The sequence below is a fragment of the Varroa destructor genome, unplaced genomic scaffold (assembly GCF_002443255.2).
Source record: "Varroa destructor unplaced genomic scaffold, Vdes_3.0 BEIS01000001.1, whole genome shotgun sequence".
In the NCBI taxonomy this organism is placed as follows: domain Eukaryota; kingdom Metazoa; phylum Arthropoda; class Arachnida; order Mesostigmata; family Varroidae; genus Varroa; species Varroa destructor.
In genome coordinates, this window is record NW_019211454.1 from 14,759,084 (window position 1) to 14,779,484 (window position 20,401).

At 39.5% G+C, this 20,401-nt stretch overlaps 1 protein-coding gene and 1 long non-coding RNA gene across 15 annotated transcripts; one reads left to right on the forward strand and one right to left on the reverse strand.

Annotated features, from left to right (window-relative positions):
- Window positions 1-259: 259 nt before the first annotated feature.
- LOC111245168 (uncharacterized) lies at window positions 260-17,252 on the reverse strand. Of its 10 annotated transcripts, none has more exons than XM_086984683.1 (12): window positions 16,584-17,252; window positions 13,652-13,704; window positions 11,959-12,162; window positions 11,318-11,457; window positions 9,505-9,607; window positions 8,807-8,899; window positions 8,232-8,536; window positions 6,588-7,324; window positions 3,271-6,409; window positions 1,824-1,954; window positions 1,278-1,364; window positions 260-694 (listed from the first exon to the last, which is right to left on the reverse strand). In XM_086984683.1, the coding sequence occupies exons 1-7, from the start codon at window positions 16,633-16,635 to the stop codon at window positions 8,285-8,287; spliced, it is 897 nt and encodes a 298-aa protein (XP_086840809.1). In that variant the 5' UTR covers window positions 16,636-17,252; the 3' UTR covers window positions 260-694; window positions 1,278-1,364; window positions 1,824-1,954; window positions 3,271-6,409; window positions 6,588-7,324; window positions 8,232-8,284. The 10 variants fall into 10 exon arrangements, 6 of the variants coding, with proteins under 6 accessions (XP_086840809.1, XP_086840732.1, XP_022648883.2 ...); XM_086984606.1 differs by having other exon boundaries at window positions 3,271-3,361; window positions 3,861-7,324; XM_022793148.2 differs by having other exon boundaries at window positions 3,271-7,324; window positions 8,807-8,842.
- LOC147758297 (uncharacterized) lies at window positions 4,567-19,976 on the forward strand. 5 transcript variants are annotated; one of them, XR_015325110.1, is made up of 5 exons: window positions 5,983-6,115; window positions 7,168-7,223; window positions 7,439-7,543; window positions 8,299-15,800; window positions 19,296-19,976. It is a non-coding gene; the product is annotated as an uncharacterized LOC147758297 (long non-coding RNA). The 5 variants fall into 5 exon arrangements; XR_015325048.1 differs by having other exon boundaries at window positions 6,087-6,226; XR_015325087.1 differs by lacking the exon at window positions 5,983-6,115 and adding an exon at window positions 4,567-4,703 and having other exon boundaries at window positions 7,168-7,543.
- The last annotated feature ends 425 nt before the right edge of the window (window positions 19,977-20,401 follow it).

The window sequence follows — 20,401 nt, forward strand, 5'->3', positions numbered from 1 at the left end:
CTGGCGAAAATTTTTCAGGGAATCATATTGTAGGAGACAATATAGGCTAACTATTTTGCCTTTGGAAAGCTGTATAGCGACGGGTGAGATTTCGAAAAGAATTATTGATTCTATAATTTTATGTCACCATGTATGAATTTCTATTGATCTTTAATTACCTACAGTGCAAAACAAGCGACGAACATTCTCATATATATATATAAAAGACCGTACTGTCTTATTCTAGATAATCACATGAGCTATAGTCAACAGAGCATAATTAACTAAGTATTTTTTTATTGATCTATGAACCATCTTATTTTAGACTGTGGAGCTGAGAACTCGGTTTATTTAGTGTATAGATGTTGAATAGAAACATCCACGTTCAGTGATTTGCCGGAGTCGCGATGATGGCTACCATTGTGTTGTTGCCGTTGTTTCCCTTCTGCGCCACATACGGCTTCTGGCCTTGTCGCAAACGTAAGATCGGCTCTAGGAGAGCTTCTTACAGCTACGTGATATCTTCATGTCCGGGTTAGTCGACCTCTTTTTTTGCATACTCCTACAACCCGCCATATTCTTTTGTTCCAAAAAATTTTACAACACGATTGTATATGCACTCAGCAATTTCGTAGACAAGGTTAACGATTTTTATAAAAGTAAGAGGTTCTATTTGTTTCTCGAAGACGGCGCGTGTTGACTCGGCTATGGCATGCTTTGATGTTCCAGAAAGAAAAAAGTGTACATTACAGATCGAGCTCGAATGCGTATATGATAGAGGTATTGATGTTAGATTCTTCATAATGTAATTAGCTGTTTTAACTATATATATATATATATATATATATATATATATCGTAACAGTAACACGTACCTATGAATGCCAAATAACAAAAAACATTAAGTAGTAATTGAACGCATGTGAGATACATGATGATTGTAAGTTTGATGAAAGAAACTAACTTAGAAAGTTAATTATTGTTTAGCTTAAATGATAACGGATCGGCCTTCACATCAGACACATCGATAAATGATTTCAGGTTTTGGGCTATAGTCAAGCGTTCCCGTTGAAGGAAAAACTAGCAATTAATGGCAGTGTTTTATACCAAACAAAATCAAACGAAAAAACATAAACTTGCATAGATGTTATTTTCGGCGTTGTTTAATGCGTTCCTGCCAATTACTGATGGTACAGTATAGTTGTTTACAGAAATACTGGCACGTTTCCTCAAATAGTAGTATATCTCACAATGGATAAAGTGCATATTGGTGTTGCACACAACGACGTCAGTCATTACCTTACTATTATAATAATTTACGCTGGCATTTAACATACTTCCAATGCAACCGGCCAGGATCGAAACGATGATGAGAATTCGGGCACTCTACGAACGAATTCAAGCGATATCACAGCGCTAGCATTAGATAAGCGTTAACAGCCCTCCAGCAGACGTTACAACAAACGTTCGGTTAATAATAGTAATTATTTGTAATGGCAAATTATTTAGCAAATTGTTAGGAGATGAAAGACACTTCCTCAATATCAATCTATCTACGACTAGCCGTCAATTTGATCGTTTGCAAAATCGCTTTATAAATTCACATATTTAAACGTGATAAATAGGTTGTCATCGACCTTTACAACTGAACATATGCTTTTTTCGGATCGGGATCGGTCATTTTTGCCAGCTCCGGTTGGGATAGGTAGAAAGGAAATGTCGTGCTAAAGAAGAGAAATTTTCCAAATCTGAAAACTTTGTCCGATTGACACTCGAGCCGGGCGAGGTATCGCCAGACGTATACACATAATGGATACAAAACATTTAAGCAACAATGTCACTTACCATGTTGTCCGCGAAAGGTTACTTAGACATTCGTTCGGAGATCAATCGGGCCAGACGCGATAAACCGAGTTATGCACTCGTCCACTTTTATACGGAACTATATCGTTTGTTACAGCCTATCCCTGGAAGTACTGGTGAGAGATCGATTTGAACTGTATAAGCCCATATTTGTCCCGGTAGCCTACAGTTAAACTAATTTCACAAACATCTGAGTAATTGCAAGTGTCGTATTGGTAGTATAAGCCATTAGCAAACACCGCTAGCAGAATGTTTCGCAAAATGTTGAGAAAAACTGTATGTTGCTTCCAGCGTTTCGACTCAATTTAACTTTGTTAAGAAAGCAACATAACTATAATATGAAGCTAAAATCTTTTACAAAAATGAAAAACACAACAAGTAAATAGCGCGGAAAAGAGATTCCAAATAACAGCTTGTCTAAACGACAAACCCCTACTTCTCTTTAACATATCCGTCTGCTACACTTTCCCAAACCGACACTCGTCAACTTATTTCCTATCTAATTTAAACGAGTGTCTTCTCTTTGTATACCCTATACAGTGACCGCCTTTGAATTATCGGGTATTATTGGCTTCAGCGTTCGTTCTGAAAGGTGGCTACTCCGTCTCACAGAACACTTCACAAGCATTAGTCAACTCGAGTTATTGTAAAAATCACAGTACAACCTTAAAAATTCCTAGGTTAGCTACAGTCTACGCTTGAATATAGCGGAAGCGGTCTGGCTTGTCCCTGAAATATTTGATGGGATTGATGACCCGAAACAGTACTACGAAATTAGAGTTCCTAACACAGATGATTGAAATAAACCAGTACGGCGATTTTTTCGAGAATATTTTTTTAAAAAGCGCATATAGCATCTGCTGAATACGGTAGTGTACTCATTCATATATAGTTTGAATGACACATGCGTTTTTTTTTTTTTATAGACTCTACTGATTAATTTTTAACGTCCAGTTCACGCAGCGTTGCCCTTCTAGACGAAAAGGCTGTCCTGCATAACAGCGCCCTCACACTACAGCTGTGTGAAGCGAAGCTCGCAGACTTGCCTTAGCAGGGCATCGTCATCGAGTATATGAGGGTCATATAGTCCTTTATTCTACATAATGAGCTAACGTTACGTTGAACAGGATAGCTATAATTTGGTGACTAATTCGAGTGACTGATTATCGCAGAACTAAGTGTTGTATTACTCGTAAATTAGTCGAGCGTATTTTTTTGCATGAATCGATTTTGGTGTGAACGGTGCAGCCGTCTGCTCGTTCCGTAATCTAAATAGAACAGCCGCGTTTACCGTTGCTGGTTGAGTGTTAGTTCGGTAAGAGGGACAAGAACAGCATAACGTTTCTACACTACAACTTTGTGCGAACGCTGAACGAATCATCAAGATCGATGCAGATTTTTTTTTCTGGTGGAGATAACGCTAGCTTACAATATGGGCGGAGAGGGTTTCAGGGAAAATATTTGCTTTACGGTTTCCCCTGGACGGTGTCAGGCCAATCGTTCCGAGTGACACTGGTTAACTGAAACATAGCCATAGAGTTTTTTATTGAATTCGAGAGTCCGAGTAATCGAAGCAACGGATAGGAATTATTGAAACGGCAACAAATCATCACACTGATAGAACAGGATAATAGTAGAAATTTTGACTAGCATTTAGATCGAACCACGCAACGTTGAGTAGCGTTAACAACATAATGAAGTGTGTCTGTGTGTGTGTGTGTGTGTGTGTGTGTGCTTGGGTGCACATAGACACTTGTCGCGATTAGTAAGTCCAATGTTATCAGCAATGCGATATCGACATGAATCTTAATAATGTTAAGTTTAATTTCGTAGTATATACAATATCATTTGTTGTACAACAATGATAGGTTTACTAGGCCTATAACCTCTTAAATTTGTTACTTGGCAGCACTGTGTACAGAATAAATAGTGAGCATTAGTGTAAACCAGTTTTGTTAACTGGTTTTTACTATCCCTTTTAAGTGTTTTAGAATCTAATTGTTTGTCTGAATTACCTACCATTTTGAAGTGGCAAATTACTACCATAATAAGGCACTGTGCTAGAGATGTGCCACGCTGATAAAATAGTTCCTGGGAACAGTGAGCACAAACAATAAACACCCCTGTAACAAACATTCAATGACGGTAATGACAATTCTTGATTTTATTACCAAAACACGGCTATCGCTAGGCTATATCTGTATAAGACTGGGTACTCCGTGTAGTCTTCGTACGCTTGATAGTGCGTTATATACGTCAGGATGATAACGTATATGATGTAAAAATCTCGTAGAGAGATCAGCTTTATCTTACATTGGAGACAAATGAGCTAGAAGGCTTCATGTGGCGAGGCAAGAATAGGGAATTGTACAGCTGAATTTTTCTCTAGAGTATTTGAAATTTTGTTGCGCTTCTGAAGGACGATAAAAAGCAAGGAACGTAAGTAAAAAGTAAGGAAACGAGCGATAATTTCCTGGCAACTAAGCAAGCTCTGCGAAGCAGTAGATCCCATCATTTCATGCGGTAGAGAGCACTAGTTCTAAACTAAAAAATACTATTATTTAATTAACCAACTGCTACGTTCCTTCTACATTAATAATTCAACTAAACACTAAGATATGCCGGTTGATGCGAGCTTGTGAAAACGTCTTGACCTGCTGCTATACGTGACCGGTGCTTAAGTTTATATTGCAATATCTGTTTTGATACGATATCCATGTATTAGGCAGAAAATAGTACACACGTGACTGACTGACTGACCAATTCCGTTCGCAAAATAAACTGATCGACATCAGCGTTATTTCCAGCCCAGAGGCCGTACGCTGGCATCACCGTTCTACTTGTCCGGCGGACCTGTGTGAGGTGATTAATCTTCGGCTACCTGTCTGTAAATATAAGTCTTCATTATTACCTTTCGGTATACGTTTTCTCTTAAGAGTTATCGGGAAGAGCTTGACTAGACTTGTCTGAGCATTTCCAGCAAATCTGTCGGGTCGTTAGATGAACGATTTTCAAAATTATATTCGTATTCATTCGCTATTTACACGAACTGCGTGGAACAAAAAAAAAATATATTATTGCTACTTATTTCTATCGTTTTGCTGTCATCTGGCAAAGTTGGGACACATTGATTATTGATGCCATCCCGGCTGTCGACTAAAAGGAAGGTTATTAGAAACTCGATTAGATATACCAACGCCCTTAACGTAAAAGACCACAAGACTGAATGGTCGCAACACGTCTCCAATTACCGCGGCAGATCCCAGCAAACAACAGTTTTTACAACCTGGAGTCAATGTCTACAATAGCATTGCTCAATTCGTATAATAGATATTAAGAAATTCATTCCTGAATAACTAAATGCCTAGTAGCCGCAGGTTTTCTTAAGGGAACGTCCATATCCACGCTCACGATGGCTAACGGCTACATAGGTTGAGGATAGGCTGAAGGGATCCGAAGTAAGAAGGCTATAGAAGTCCAAAGCAGAAATGTGCCCAGCAACGTTGCGGGACGCTATAATGGCGGTCCAACTATTCGATATTGCTTTATAGCAACTGCAGTCGTTATCGTTTTCATCTCAGGCTTGCCATTACTGATGGCAGCCGTTGTGGGATCGCTGTATATCTTAAGCTGACGCACGCAGAAACACGCAGGATCTTTCTATTTACGAACGGCGTCGCGTAGAAGAACCGTTCATGGGGTGGGCCTATTCCTTATTAAGGTAAGCTCTACGATCTGATACACGACGATATTGTTTACATGGGTAAAAGGCGCCAATGTATGTAATATCAGACGACACGAATAAAGCAATAGCTGAGCAGGAATATAATATAACGTTGGGATCGATAAAGAACGCCACTGGAAAACTCTTTAATCTAGAGGCCATCACGCTAGTAAATAGCCATATCAGTGGGCCTGAATTAATCGATCGAGCGAGCGATTAGATGTCTTAGAGTAGTTAAGTTTGCGGAGCTTGTCGACGAGGCGACAAACCACGTCAGCCAAAGTGTTGATCGAGTAAATAGCGTGTTTGCGAATATGAAATAACTTGATCAGTCGATGAGAAGTTAGGAGTTTGCATCAAGCACTCTCTAGCAACTGGTGTGAACTTATTGTGATATGATTGACTGTTGTGGCAATAGGACATACGGGTAAAAAACACCCGCTTGTGGATGAGCCGCGCTTCAGAAAGATGATATTGCAAACGGTGAATTAGCAGTGAACTAAAAGCTGGACATGCGCATCAGTCGAGTAGATCAGAGAAGCTAACTCAGGTTGGAAACGTTTTAGTTATATAGAATTCATTCTATGAACACAAGAACCATTACAATGGAACTAAGCAGTATTAAAGAAGCCGAACAAGCACCGCCTGTAATGGTCAGCGGGTAATGTGTTATGTTATATATAGCATATCAAATACCCATATTAAAATTAGGTATATATATTATACTATTTATGATAAACATTGATTTTTTCGACAATACTATTGATAAGCGTATTTTTTTTCATTGAAATAAGGCAAGCATTTACAAATCAACCATGTGTCTCTTCAGTGGTCGTTATATGGCCTGAAAGAGATGAAGATAGATATGTTGTAAAAGATTTGAAAATTCTACGCTCAAATTATCGTTAACGTAGCGATTAGTTACTGTCAATGAAAGCTATCGTATACGGCTGTACGGTTTCTCCCAGCAAACTTGTTGCAAACAGGGTTATAGTAAATAGCCTGATCTTACCGAAACTTACAAATGCGTTTCATCTTTATGCGAGATATTCCATCTTGATAGCCAGCTTCGACCATGAAACGAGGCTAGTACACGCCCGAATTGATCTCGAGCTTCAACGTGTCTCTTAAGTTAGCGGGCAAGCACGCCACCTAACGACGCGCTGTTAAAGTTAAAAGATGTCACTAAGATGCAGTTTGTTAAAGAGATTGTCAGAATTAAAGGCAGTAAAAAGACGCTTTCCATACCCTAATTCTGAAAGGACTCACTGTTTTATGTTGCAAGTATTCAATTGTATAAGGTATTTTATATATATATATATACACAGGGAATCTGATGTATTTAGTACGATATATATTGTTGGTCTAATAGCTATATTATACTAGGCTTAAATCAATTCATAGAACCGTCAGCTAGTTAGGCGGGTCCGAATTAAGTTACCAATAAATCGTAAGACCCCTTTACTATCAAGTGGTCTGGCATTGTCATACATATAGGGTTTAGTCGCGTCCACTGTGAAGGGGATATACGGGTTGATTCAAACATATTAGACAAGAGTAGCTCGAATAAGGCTCCGTAATTTTTTGCTTTTCTTATTACAGCACTCTCAGCTATCATTTCAATGTGAACGAGTCATCGGAGCCACTTCTTTTTTCAGGTATGGCGCGTAGGACATGCTTCATCATGGATTCATTTTCTGTTTGAAATTGTGCTACTTCTGTCGATACTTCCTCGAAAACCGTGTGCAGCGGTTGTTCTCTGAAAAGAATTTCCATCACTACATCTTCATACATCACGAAGCCTCAAAAAATGGAGAATGGATTTAAAAAAATATGAATATTTCTGTAATCAACTTGGCATCCTTGCCATCAGTTTGTAGCGTGTCTAGTGAAATTGGAACATTACGCCAGCGAGATGCTTCGATCGACTGGATAGCCGTAAGGGATCGGTGGATGCTGTGTTCACGCAGCCATAATGGTTCGTCTAGCAGGAAGCGTCAAAAACGGCATATGACATATATTTAAATGGAGCGTTTTAGCTGTGTAGTAAAGACAGGAATCAACTTAGAGGACGACTATATCAACAGGCTTACCGTTGCCTATGGCAAAATATAGGTTCTATTCGTATCTTGTAAATGGCATGGGTATCTTCCTTTCCATACAGCCAAGGGCATCGTTATTTATGCATTTCATTTAAAGAACGTTCGAATTTTTCGCTGTTTCGTTTTGCGAATACTAGCCATGTTGCTGCTCAAGTCGACACCCACAAGCTATCTAGATTGGGCTGTACATGACACACATTTGTAGCGCCCTTGGGGTATATAGGTAGAAGAATTGTACCTTACATAAATTTGTCAGATATTGCAAAGTGTTAAAAACAACATCATATAAAACACACATTTATGATGCGTGGAATATGTGCTATAGAAAAACCTATTCTATTCTACTACAAAAAGTACACGCAGTGATAGCGTGAACTTGCATTCGCTGAAATGATAATAGAGGCTGGGCGATCTCCTAGAAGTTCCAGCTCAATCTTTAGCATTCTTTACTTCTAATTAGTTTATTAGATTTGGTCAATATGGCTCGCAAAACATATAAGTAAAATCTACACTGTCAGAGTTATTCGACGTTATAACTGTAGCTGGATAATGTTTCTGTCAAACCTTTGTTATTGGCTCTCCGCTGTTGGTGTTGTTTATACAATCGGTGTCGCACATCACCGTCTTCCAGGTAAACTTATATGCCCGAGGGGGTCGCCAATTTCATAGCCTGGGTATTCCGAGCCGCCTGTATAAGGGTATCCTTGTACTATTGGAGTAGGATACCCCACTCCAGTAGGTCCTGCTTGCGTTTGTCTTCCCTCTGGAAAGGCGCCCGGCCGAGGATTTAGAGGATCGCCAACTCGATGGGTTAGCGTCGAGCAGGCGCCGTTTACGCAGTAGCCGTTGGCTCGTCTGCCACCAGGGACCTAACGCAAACGTCCATAAAGAAGTTATGCTACAGCATTAGCAGATGGCTGTAGAAAAGGAAATCGAAACTCGGAATGATAGACGGAGACGTTCAGGGTAGTAATTTCTGGTAAAGCTTGAAAGCTACATATGTAATTTATTTGTTTGCAGTGCTAACCTGAATAGTACCGTCCTTTGGATTCCATGAATACACAACGGGATGTGGTATTTGTGATGAACGATGTATGGGAAAAATAATTTTCATAGCAAGCACATATTCTTCAACTTACATGAACTTGGCAGGCCATTCCATTATTAAGCTGCACCTGAACGACAAACGGAATCGACTTATCTAAGCAAGATATTGTACATCCGTACGGCATCTGCGGTCAACAGCAGTAGCCGTTAGAAGAACAAAGACGCCAATAGGTGAAATAGGAAAGTCATATCCGATATTATCGCTACGAATTGTATATGATAATTAGTATCGCCTGTATCGCTATTCGTACGAATAGAATAGAACGAATGGATAATAACACAGTAGTGATTTGAGGAGACAGCTGCTCAACTTATAGCTAGACTGAATAGAAGTGCTATATAGTATCTTAACTATAACAAATGTCCGCCTTTAATGTTTGGCTATTGCTGTTCAATAGGGTTCGAAGAACAAGTATGGTCTTGTGAAGTTATCTGAAGTGTTAACCATCGATGTCAGAGGAATATCTCAGATTTCTCGAAAGGAAAGGATGAAGGTACTCGGAAGCATAATGCACCTTGGAGACGCCGCAAAAGTGAATTGTTTGCTAGTGATTTTAGCAGCACTGACTCACAAGCAATGTCTGTGTCGTGTACTTGGCTTAAGCAATACACCCGAAAAGCTGTTTTTGTGAAAATGTGTGAAAACCCGTTAAGATTCTGATAGGAGAATAATGACAATGTTTCGTCTGCACTGAGGACCGTATCGATTAGAGTTTCTGCAAATGCTCACCAAGGCCATATAATTAGGCGAATTGCTATTAAGGTTCAGAGCTTCACGACAGTACTTATTCAAGGATGCGTTATAAATGACGCAGACCTGGTGCACGCAGTATCTGGAACAAACATATTTACATACGTCGTATAATCATCAATTAATAATCACAGATTTTCTAAAGTACAATTTTTTACTGCTCCTATGCTGCTTTATTACTAGCAAGCTTTTTTCTTCAAGGCTACATATCTCAGGTAATACGGGGATCGGCGTTGGTGTCGTTGAAGAGCTGAGATTGAACACTTATAGACGTACTAAAGTTGTTGCAATGTCTTCATTCAAACTAAAGATAAATCGCTTTGAAGATTAGTGAAGAAAAAAAATCATTATATTGAATAATTTTATTATAATGAAGATACAAATGCTGCTTAGGCTCATAAAGAAATTGTGTCGTATATAGTCAAAGTGCGCTACAGCAAGAAATGGCCCAAAGGTAATTCGGTTTTAGAAAGTTCCACGTACGATACGCACTTTATAGTGGCCAATTGATTACGGGAAAAGTTTATGAAACTATTGAGATGAACATGTGAGTACTTTTCATGTTTACAAGGAACTAGACCTAGGGATGTCACACGAACTAACGGATGCGAAACTCTACAGATACATAGATCGAGCCATTTTGTCCATTGGCTGCTTATGGCTAATGAAAAATAAACCACATACGATAGTAACGTGCAAAGAAGCAACAAAACAATGTGCTCTGCAATCTGAGGGGAAAATCCAAATTAACACTAAAAAGGAGATGATGTTACATGTTTGGTGGAATCGGAAGATAATCGCGCACTATGAGCTACTGGAGCTCAATTGATTCGGACTTGTACTGGCAGTAGTGTAAACAACCCATTGACAAATATAGGCCAGAGCTATGGCAACGCAATACGTCTTTAGCTACCCGGCAAAAATTGGTAGAACTTCGATAGAAAACTTCACTACATTAGCCGCATAGCGCGGATCTTGCCTATCATCTGTGTTGATCTCTGCAGAACTCCCTTAACGATGCCGTTAACTTGATCTCAATGGAACGCTAGAAAAATCACTTGTCAAAATTTTTCTCTCTGAAAGCTACGATTTCGACACTTGTGGAACTTCGGCTTGATCAGAAAAACGAAAAGGCAATATTTAATCAAGTAATATTGTATTATGATTTAAAAAGCGTTTGGTTGAATTTTGGCTAGAAACGGTCGGTACTTTTTTTGATATATATACATATCTATATATATATATACTGTGGACAAACGTAGGCGTCCAGCAGGGGCGTGGGATTTATACGCAGAATGGAAATGATTATAATGTTTCCCATCGCACTATTGTTCTTTCTTATTCATTGTCATTGTGACATGCATGTTTTCAAACGGTCTGCAACTAGGCTGGTGTTCCCTAACTTTACTGGCCCTTTAATATAACTTGTCAGTTAACTAGCGCCCAAAGCCAAGGTCGGCTGTATGAAATAGGGCGCGCACATACACGTAAACATTGGTAATCTCGACGAGACGAAGACTGGACGCATCGTGGCCACGAAGAAACATCAGTAGCCACGAAGAACGATGCAACAATACGAACATAGAAGCGGCTAATTCAAATATTTACGAAAAAGTGCATAAATTTACGCGATTAAAATGCTATGTGTCGTCATTGTAAGATCATAAACGTAATTATACTATTATAATTAATCATTTGGTGTTTGATAGAAAATGAAGAAGTTTCGCATTTACCTAATAGAGTTACCAAGGTTGTTCAGCGAAATTCAGTAATAAGTTTACTATGTATTAACCTTTCACCCGTTGGATCGTTCGGGTGACGACATGGAGTCCCAGATGGTTTGGCTACCATCCAAGTCTCCTTCTGGTTTTCACATGTCACTGAGCAGGGATCACTATCTATGGCGCTTGAACCAACTCCGAACAGACTTCCCTGTGGAAAATACATACATGATGGTTAACTGGGAATCAAAATTTATTTCAAAAAATATATATGTACCCCAACGAATCGGGTAAATGCAATACTTCCGCGTTCAAACACGTTTCCACACGTGCACTACCAGTAACGACGAGTGAGATGAAATTTTTTATACTTTTCCTTTTTTTTCACACATTTTTCATACAAAATATACGACACTCGAGAAGCATGCAGACCCTACGAATGTTTGAGATCGAGCCCGAAAATAAAGTAAATCTATTAATTGTACTTGTCGACGATACTGTAATATATCAAAGGCAAACGGGGAACGTGCGAATTTAGAGAATTTTTGCCGACATAATGTCGAAAATACGAAAGCGCAACATAAGCGACAGTCATTTGACGGAGACGCCGTTTGCAACCTTGAAAGCAGTTCTTGGTAAAGTGTTATTCTGTTACTTCCCACGTATTATCGTGTTTATCCCTTAGCAACAGACTTAGCATCTTATTCCTTACCTGCTGTGGATAAACAGGATAACCTTGCATGAGGTCTGGACCTTGTGCACATAACGTTTCGGGGCTATATATGCCAAAGTTTGTTGTAGTCGCTATTGGAATATACGAAGGGTGACCAACCGGGTGCTGCGGTTGTCGCAGCTGTTGTTGTCGTCGACAGATGATCGGTAACCCACACGGCAGACTTGTAGGGTTTGCCCGCAACTATTGGGGCAAGACAAAACAGATTCATCTTTTCTTCTGTTTACCTTTTCAATTCAATGGAAGTCAATCCAATGGCCTATCGTAAGAGGTAGGCCATGTCTTGATATCAGTATTGAAAGCCGACAAAAAGAATCGAGTCATATTATTAAAAACTCCACTGTCGTTACGGTTTCCGTGAACCAATGTTGATGCCGGTTTAGCGTTGGGGACTCTAATCATGCGATTGTTTAATTGATAGCCGACGATTAAGTCAATTATAACTGCAGACTTGCTAAGCAGTTGCGTCGGCTGTTAGTCTACTAATATCCCTGATAAAATTTCTCTTACAGAACATATATAACTCGTCTATTTGTCTGTCTGTCTGTCTAAATGCATACCTACTTCATATACGTATGAGCCCTTGCTCAATGTCAAGGATCGTGCTGATCGCGCATAAAAAATCAACTGTATTTTTATCTACTAAGGAATCTGAACGCTAAACATAAAAGACTCCCTCTTTTATACTGTAAAACATATCACAGCAAAGAATACCTGGAAAACTTGCCCGCACCCTACATTGACCTGTTTTAACAAAGGTACGTAACAAAACAGATAGTCATGAATTGAATTATATCGTTATTTAAATTATCATCGTAGTTTGAACGGTTATTTTCTCTAGTCAGCTTGCCGATGTTTACTAAGAGGATTTCTTTTCGGCGGCATGAGCATCGCAATCCAGAAAAAAGAAAATGACGCGAAATAAAAATCTAATCATCATCATCATCATCATAACGTCCGCCGAGCGCAGAATTTATCCGAGCCAGTCAAAAACATTGTCCATTGGTACTTTGGCTGTTTCTATTGAATATTCCTATTATGATTAAATATCCTATAATGATCCACTGCACGAACATCAGCGTAAAATCCCTAATCTCAACGATCACAACCGCTAACTACTGGTGTTATTGTATTACCCAGATATAAAACTTATTCAGCCAGCGGAAAAAGCTCAAGTGGCCATACCGTTCACTTCGTTTTTGTGACCTTGGGAGCTAAAACGGTGTAACTGACAGCCACTCAAGGATGAAATATCGCTTAGCTACTACTAGGGCGAGTGACGGGTTCATTAGCACTAGCGCTGAGATGTTGTTGACACGGTGTCAAGACCCTTACGAAAGAACGTGGACGTATTTTTTCTCATGCTCATATTGCGTATTGCTAATGGCATCACTCAATGGCACCGCTGGAAATCATTGATATTCCTGAAAATGTCATGTCTAGGTTTACTTGCTTCCATAGTGTTAGGACATCGACAAGATGAAACCAAAGAGAAGAAGAGATACTTATAAGATGAAAATAAGGCTAACTGAAAGGGGTTAAAAGGCATAATTCATTTTCAGGTAAAATGAATCTACATAATCAATGGTTCGGTAATAATTAAAACAAATGTCTTTAAAGAAAACAGTCACCTGAACTTCAGTTCTTCATTTAGGCACGAGGCCTTACTTACCTGTAGCTGAACGGCGCCTTCATTTAAAGTTGCTTGAGCACTTGACGACTGAACTGAAATAGCATTTTAAATCATCATACTATTGACGACTTTCATTGTCACATGGGTGTCTTTATTAGCACACGTTATTTGTGTTTGAAATCGTTGTTTCTTTAAAAGCCTTCAAGTTTTTTGGTACGAAACAGTTATACGTCGTTTTAGAATAAAATCAGACGCCTTTCTGTCGCGGAAATATAGTAGGCAGCAGTGTTGTCGCTACAGCTATCTCTAACTTTCTAGAATCTAGAATCTTTCTAGATTTCTAGAATCTCAAAGGCTCATGCATTGCGAAGACCAGACTTCACTGCCGCATAACTCTCACCCAATTAGCCTTGGGTTCAGTGTGCCTGAAACTGCATCCGGAACCGACTTTGATCTTACTTCAAAAAGCTACTTCCCTATGCTGCCCGTTTGAGCGTGATTAATATGTAAATATTAAGTTCCATATAGAGACAAACGCAACTACACTTCCTAGCTGATCGGCAGTGCCGAGCGTCATGTTGCCATTATTGTTCTACCTATATGTAATCAGATTATCGATTGAAGGTCAACGAAGGCCTTTGTATGAATCACTGAGCGTATTCGAAAGCAGGTTTTGCGGAACTGTTTGATCAAGCCGCTTCAAGAGCTATGGACTGCCGCGTGACACGTCTAGTGCCTGGGCAAACGAAGGACAACAATGGACAGAAGATTAACGTATGCCTTCCATAGAACTAAGATATATGATTAATGGTGCTAAATCATGCATCGCTGATTCGGTACATCATGCTTATACTGGATTTTTGCTTATATAGAACGTTACCTTCACTATTCGTAGATGATAGCACTTTCTTAATGAGGCCACAACGTTTGACGATGCATAGAACAAATACTGACTCTGCAAAACTGTAACAATGTGTAATCAACGGTATAATCCCTATTTTTCAGGTTCTATAATAGCGTTTGCATAATACGATGCTTTTCTTAGAGTTTAACTGACGGGATTATTCCATATCTTTGTCATAAGCTTAGCTATCGATAACCAATTTCCTAATTTTTTTTTTTGTTTTATAGATAAGGATGTTTGCAATATAGGTGACTATAAAACACTGTGACGAAGATGGCATATCGGGCAAAGTCTGTTTCATGTTGAAACGTATTTCTCTTCTGTATTCGCATTTTCGCATGCAGATCTCTTCACGATATATACATACATACATACATACATGAAAAAATGTTGAAAAAAACGATTCAGTGTAGCTTTGACGTCAAACCACAGCATGTTCCCAGAAACACCATCTCGGATATATTTAACAAATATGGATACCTTCGTATCGTCCAACCAAGAGGGTCGCACGGAAAAAGTCACAAGATAAAATAGTTCAGTAAAGGACGTCGCCAGTTGCCGAACTGGTGTCTGGGATATCGAAGAGGGCCGTTACATTTCTATTAATAGTGAAGCTTAACGTTCGGTTTTATCTGCAGACACCGATGCAATGATCCACAGGCTGCGCACCATCATCAATATAAAATCTGCTAGCCATTATTTCAACATGTCTTCAACAGGTACCGTTATGACGAGCAGGTAAATATTCTGTCGCTTCAAATTACTACGTATCAGTACCGATCTATCATACAAGGACGCACTGCAAAATCTACTATATTTTCGTATGCGTGGTGTTTTGTCCATATAGTAAAAGCATTTGACCGCGTCCATAGAAGGCATATCAGTGCTCCAGGCTACGAAAAATCGCAACAACAAGATGATGATGATGACGATTGCAGGACCGCTATAAACTGATCTGGCTGATGTCGTTCTTGCTACATGCCCATTTGCTTGTGGAGACGTTTGTAGACCGGAAGTGCTCAGATATGCAGATGGAGCCTGCGCAACGTCGAACATTTATACGAGTAGTATCGATTTGGTGTCAGGAAAACAGAAGAGGCATGCTTGCCTATTTGGATGAGAGCGCCATAAAGTTCCTACAAAGCGACCGACTAAAAGACGCGTTTACTACGAACAACACTGCCTAGATTTCGAAAGTACAACAAAATATTTGGGACTGCACTCCTGGGCCTGTTATGGCATACGCGACCCCATTTCGAGATGATGACGCATCCTACATGGAAAGTGTGTATAAATATCTGGATAAAGAGATGAGTATCGAATATAGAAACTAAATTTATCAAGTAATTACTGAAAAGTTAGGTACGAAACAACTGCAGTAAGATAATAGGAGACGTTCAATAATGTAGCTAATGAATAACTGCCACGTAACAAACGAGGTAACGTAAATTAACCGAGCGGTTACAAAAAACTACATTCTGATTTAGATTCAGCAGCTTTGATCTTTTTTTTTAAATTAGATTAGAATTTAAATTAGATAGGTAGTGTTCAGCAAAAAAGGAACAAGCAAATACCTAACTTTGAGTTTTAAGTGTTTGTCGATGTTGAATATGGGATGATGCGCTACACAAACAAGTAAATTTGGTGAGACGAATACGTGGTTTTTATATCTACTATAACCTTGGCTATTGTCTAAGTTTATTTCACTCGGCAGCGTTCTCGGCGCAGCTACGTCGCCCCGTTTGCCTCAGCCATTGCCCCTGAGGGCTATGTTATGCACTTCATCCCCGTCGAATAACTCGTGATAGCATCGCTCGGACGCAAGATACACGCTTATGCTAGTTAAAAAATTGGTTCTTGGAATGATTTCGTATAAAGACCATCTACATATAATATAATTCTGTAAAATAGTCGAACGTAGATTAAAAGCTCGATTGAGATCTCCGCTAATTGTAAAGTTCAATCATTCTTTATTCATCCCTACGGAAAAAAACTGGAATAGTTATTATATCATTGAATGGATCATGCGTTTTCTAAAAATACGAACATACTGTCACTTGCACCTACTATTCGAAGCGGTGTAGAAGAGGGCTGGTATGATTATCCTTAACATTTTCATTTGGCCTGTTATAGAAACTAACGCGCAGTTACTTCCGAGGATAATATTTTGTTAGTATAATTCCGCCGGCGCTATCGCTTGTTTCTATCGACAAGGGCAATCCTTATTCTAATAGCCACTCTAAACAATGGCAAATCCAGGCACAACGGTTTCTTGATCTGAACCTTTTTGAATCCTATCCGCACTTTCAGTCCTCTGTTCATAAAGCCGGCGCAAACCAGCTAATCTGAGCTTCAAATCACATTAGGACAATTGCTCTAGTTGTTTCAGCCTTTGTGTTTGGCCGATCAATGGCTAAGATCAAAATATAACACGATGATAACCCTTTTTTTGCACCCTATCACGTTTGTAACTCGTTACTAGCTAATCTTCACGTGTTCTGTGCAAGACCTGCCGTAGTAACAGCCTGCGGGAACCCGCAACTCTTATGTATATTGTCTACGGGTGGTGAGTGGATTAGCTTCTGATTTCCGGCCCCTTGATCCACCTCCTCTCTTGTCAATACGGCATCATTGATCCTTACGATGGCCTACCGGAACGAGTCCATTAGCCATTACTCTATTGCATTGCGCAGATTTCGACTGTGCAGATGCTATCACATGCGTTGTGCAACAAAGGACAAAAAGGCCTTAGGTGACTCGCTATATCAAGGAAGCAAATATTTGATCGGGGCATCATCGATTTAACCCCTGCTTAATTAGGCAGTCGTGAATAAATTACTGTAACTTATTTAACATTTTTTTTTATCATTCAACAAACTGCTCACATTAGAATAAACACGTACACTATTGGATTCTATGCATGTGGCCTACTGTTTTGCAGGGACATAAGAATATCCGAAACGCGGGCCAATATTTATGGTGGCACTGAACATTTGTGACTAGTAACCCATCGCCGTCCATTCACACTATCAGCACATTTATAGTTGTTTGATAAATTTTTAATGACGGCGATCAAATTATTTTAATATGGTTGGAAGGCTCATCTTTTGAGGTAGAACTAATATATGGAAAAGTTTGTTAAAGATGTATGGCTGACAAACGGGTCGGGACCGCACAACAAACACAAATGAGTAATGTATGCTAACAATACGAAAAATCTACTTGGTGTTTTGGTTCCTATTTGCAACGTTATCCGGTCTGGTAATCTTTGCTAGTATTGATAGGTGTGGCTATTAGGTGTGTTATTTTGAACGTTGTTCATAGACACTTGTTGTATATTTCTTTCTCTCACTCAAAATAATTTCTACTTAAAGAAAGCGATGTTTATTTTAGCGTGTGAAGTAAGTGAAACTCAACGTTTATTACATGTGTTATCATATTCCGAAAAAACTGCACATTGCCAAGTTGATCCATAGTTAAACTCAACTTAAGTGTTAATAGGCAGGTTCATGTCTGACGCAGCTGATAAGGTTTTATATTTTTTCTTAATAAAGAGTAACAGTACTGAAGTTACAACATTCAAAGCGGTGAGGTAGCCGTTATCAACAATCAACGATGTTTTTCTAGTACAGATTTGAGGAACGATGAATTTCCAGTATCCTTACTGATTTTCTGTTATACCCGGCCTGCGCATAATTAAGTTAAGGGTATCACATGCATAAGGCATTTTGTATATGCCCAACTCAAAAAATAACCTCTACCTGAGCATTTCATAGATGTGTGGCACGTGATAGTATTTTAAAATAACCTAAGGTTGAAACAATAATCGATAAACAGGATCAATCCAAATCGATCTATTAGTTTGCTCTTGTACCTCGCTGTTGTTAAGCAAAAATGGAAAACATTGTTTTTACAAATTTCATGCTGTAAATAACGTGGGATTTATGTGTCGCTGGTAGAGCTTAAAGCAGCAGCCCCACTAGGGGCTGTTGTGTGGTGGACCTCCCACGTCGATGGCATACAACGATGGCATTTAACTAAGTGAGCTCGGTTTTCGTAGTAACAACTTCATTAATAAACACCCTGTTTGATGCTTGGTGTGAATTCATCATAAAATCCTAATAAATTATTAATAATTTACCATTACCGTAATTTACTGTACCAATAAGTGCCTTCTTGTGTCTCATTTGTTTCAATTTTTTTCTAATAGCTACATTTCATGGACAAGGGTATTTATTTAGTTAATTGTAGTTACTGATTCAACCACAGTCTGGCTTTCGTGACTTTACAGGAGAAGGCTGAAATAAATGTTTGGCAATATTTATACTCCGACTTTGTTAGACTGTCTTCCGTATGAGGTACTAATGACAAAATTTAACTCGATATATACATTCGATCATTACAATTTATTTGCTAACATTTTTTGGTGAAGATGCGCTAAGGCATTAAAGAAATTTGAACTTTAAGGAAAAGTTTTAGCCCTGTAGCTAATTCCTTCGTTTACTATAACCAGTTATTGTGCGGGTGTTGAGCTGTGGAGTGGAAAACAAAGACTTGGCCTTCACCGGCACCCCAGCTGCCTGTTTTTCCTTGACTTTCTTGCACTGATCCTTGCCTTTTTCTGGTAACCCTATTGGTAGTTGTATTAAAGATTCGACGTTAAAGCTGAATATCGCACCGGTTATTCCTTACTTTCTTTATTTCTGTAACGGCGCTGCTGATTTGCAGAGTTGTCCTACTCTCGTTATGAAAAATTGTTCCGTTAATATTTTTTTTCAGATGTAGCACAGCTGCTGGCGGCACGACGGAAACAGCAACCTTGCTTTCGACCTAGCCCATGGGAAGGAAGTAGACCCGTCATCGGTCGACCTGTTGGTTACCCAATTTGCGTATGCCGTCCGTTATCAGACTATATTTTGAAGGTCGCGCGACCAACCGTAAAGCGGCAACGTTCGGCACATGCAAATAAGAAATGTTAAAAAAAATTAGGGTAAACCATATTAGCTCGACGAAAATACATTTAATATGATATAAATATATGTGTGTACGTTACCTCGCGTAGCAATAATATATTTGATGCTGAGTATTCCCGTTGCTATTGCTACTATAAAAAAACAAGGTCTAAAGCGGATAAATGGTATTTTTGCCGGTACCAGTACGTGGTCGACACGATTGGTGGCGGGAGAGGCAAGGCGAATCGTCTAAGCAAAGGGACTACTTAAAAGAATAAAGGAAAAGGTCGGCCATACTGTGAGGCTAAGGGCTGTAGCGAAGAGTTTGGGAAGTCGCGGGAGTTTCGTTGCCGCCAAATCTATTATTTTTTCGTTACTCGAGGCTTGGGTAATGGATTACGAAGCTGGAGGCAGCAACGAAGGTCAGACGCATAGGTGCCTGCTTAGAATTGTCTACGTATTTCTATTAGGCCCAGCTCTATGCTAGTTGCGCAATATAAGACCGCCGTTGAACTTTGTCCAGGACAAGATGTCCCGGGGTTCGCACTCACCAAAGGGCTTCTGTATTAAAAGAAGGTGGTACGACGCTGGTGCAAATCATGCTAGTACAGACTAAAGTTGCGATCATGTGGTGGCGTTCCGGGCAAATGAAAAACTGTACAGAGCGTATCCAAGCGTTTCTAAGTTGTCTCCGGCATATGGGCAAATGGTAACATGATGTTCACACCCGCGAGGCTTAAAGCCCGTCTGTTTTGCTCCCATCCGAACGGAGTTCGCAATTGGATCGCACTGGTTGAAGGTACGCGCTAATGGGTGTCGTCTTAGCAGCCGGTAAGTAGAGCCGCTCTGGGTGTACAAAAATCACTCTTAAAAATTAGCTGAGAACGCCTGTTGGATAGATATGCAGAGTGTGCGGCCGAGTGTTGAACGTCT

Excerpts from the sequence above, each read along its gene's own strand:
- LOC111245168 (XM_022793134.2), bottom strand. The coding sequence starts at position 16,635 with ATGAAAATGTTAAGGATAATCATACCAGCCCTCTTCTACACCGCTTCG. Across the intron at positions 13,705-16,583 it reads CTTCTACACCGCTTCGAATA|TTCAGTCGTCAAGTGCTCAA; the intron begins GTAGGTGCAAGT and ends ATGCTATTTCAG. Across the intron at positions 11,458-11,958 it reads ATCCTGTTTATCCACAGCAG|GGAAGTCTGTTCGGAGTTGG; the intron begins GTAAGGAATAAG and ends TATTTTCCACAG.